Below are 2117 nucleotides of genomic sequence, written 5' to 3' on the forward strand. Positions count from 1 at the left end.
TCTGCTGTGCATAAGGTTGTTGTGTGTTGGACATGACTCAATGGCACTTAACAGAAACAACAATAGCTATGCTTGAAAATTTCGATGTTATGTTTCAGTTTTTGACAGCCACTCAGTATCATCATACCGTACACTTTGTAGTCCTTAATTTGTGGTAGAATATATCATTGTATTTTCAATTTGGGTATTTCTGGTTATGTGGGTGAGGCATATTTTTATAAGTATATGGATTTGCTCTTTTATAAAGCATCTTCAGGTATCACTTGATCCAGTTTCTTCTGAATTATGTACCTTTATTCTTAGATAATTAATAATTTAATTTATATTAGATATATTAGCTCTTTATCTTTAATGAGAAACTATTTTCCCATTCATTTACTTCACTTTTCACTCCATTCAGATATTCTGATAAATAGCACCCTCCATGTTAATTTATGGCACAGAGAAGAGTTGATGTACCCCTGTGGGAGAGTTGTAAAAATGTATTGTTGCTCTTGCCAGGTGTCCCGAGACTGGTATTGAGAAGAAGGCATTAGCCAGATTAATAGCTGTATACCAAGTACCAGGAGAAGTACTAATTGGCTCAAGCAATGAAATCACATTTGGAATGGCAGCTGCTATTAGAGTCACCACCTGGTTAAGTTTATGATAATCCACTGTAATTCTCCAGGATCTGTCTCCTGTACAGGCCAAATAGGGGAGTTAAACAGGGATGTGGTAGGAATCACCACCCCTGTCTCTTTCAAGTCTTTGATGGTGGCACTGATTTCTGAAATCCCTCCAGGAATGTGGTACTGCTTTTTCTTTACTATTTTCCTAGGCAATGGCAGTTCTAACGGTGTACACTTGGCCTTTCCTACCATGATAGCCCTTATTCCACATTTCAGGGTTCCAATATGGGGGTTCTGGCAGTTACTAAGTATGTCTTTTCCGTGATGCATTCTGGAATTGGGGAAATAACCACAGGATGGATCCTGGGGTCCACTGGACCCACAGTGAGGCATACCTGAGCTGAAAATCCATCGATAGTTTGACCTCCATAAGCCACCACTCTGACTGGTGTGCCTCTGAATCACGTTGATTCTCCTGGAATTAGTGTCAGTTCAGAGCCAAAGTCCAGTAATCTCCGAAAAGTTTGATTATTTCCTTTTCCCCAATGAACAGTCACTCTTGTGAAAGGCTGAAGGTCCCTTTGGGGAAGGCTAGAAGAAAGACTAACAGTATAAAGCTTTGCTGATATAGCAGGGCCCTCCTTCAAAGGTACCCGGCCTTCCCCTCATTCAAGGTGTTGTGCCTCTGGGAATTGATTGAGTGATCGTGATTATCTATTCTGCTTTTCACCTGATCTACCATTCTTCGGCCTGTATAGATCACATAAATATTTAGTAGGTTTCCCAACTATTTCATTCCTAAGGACACCGTGGCTATGTAGCCAATGACATAATTCCACATGAGACAGGTTGCTTTGATTACTACAGAAACCTTGTTGTCTATTATAACCACACCCAACCTGTCTCTGTTGATTCAGTGCTGACACCTGCCCTCTACCACCATGGGGACCAATCAGCATAATGTCATTAATATAAAGGCCCAATGGGACATTTTTTGGAATATCTTTCCTTTGTTCATATATGATATATCAGATACAATTGGACACAGTGTGTTTTCATTTATATATATGATAAATACTTGATAACTATAAGTGTGATTTCATTAATGTCTGGAAATTATATACAGCTAAAGAATTGTGTACAAGTGTCAAGTTGACAAGGGGTGGATTGTGGTAGTTGGTTTATTGTGCCAGTGTGGCTGATAAACACATGTGGGATTACTTGAAGGGCAGAGAGATAAATGGCTCGGCAAGCCTAGCCTTTTTTGTCTCTTGCTCTTTGATCATTAGACCAGTGTGCAGCTGCCTTGCTTGTTCTTTGGTTCAATTTGCAAGCTACACTACCTGTGTGACACCTAACCCATGGACTGTGTCACTGTAATTTGAGATTCCTTCAAGGCCTGCTTCTCCACACCATTGGAATTTACATCTCTTGAGCTGGAGACTGTCAGACCCTCTCATATGGCTGACTGCTGGTGGCCTGCCTTGCTGATTGCTGCCTGTGCCC

General features: G+C 40.8%; 1 protein-coding gene across 1 annotated transcript in view; it reads left to right on the forward strand.

Moving 5' to 3' along the window:
- LOC105979127 (olfactory receptor 10AG1-like) overlaps positions 1-2117 on the forward strand; it is a 21635-nt gene that overhangs the window by 9202 nt on the left and 10316 nt on the right. The window contains exon 2 of the mRNA XM_045291101.1: positions 1261-1290. Within this exon, the coding sequence (XP_045147036.1) occupies positions 1261-1290 (30 nt within the window). The remainder of the gene's footprint in view (positions 1-1260; positions 1291-2117) is intronic.

Source organism: Echinops telfairi, unplaced genomic scaffold, assembly GCF_000313985.2.
Source record: "Echinops telfairi isolate 266 unplaced genomic scaffold, ASM31398v2 ScPeMD7_60;HRSCAF=208, whole genome shotgun sequence".
Classification (NCBI taxonomy): Eukaryota; Metazoa; Chordata; class Mammalia; order Afrosoricida; family Tenrecidae; genus Echinops; species Echinops telfairi.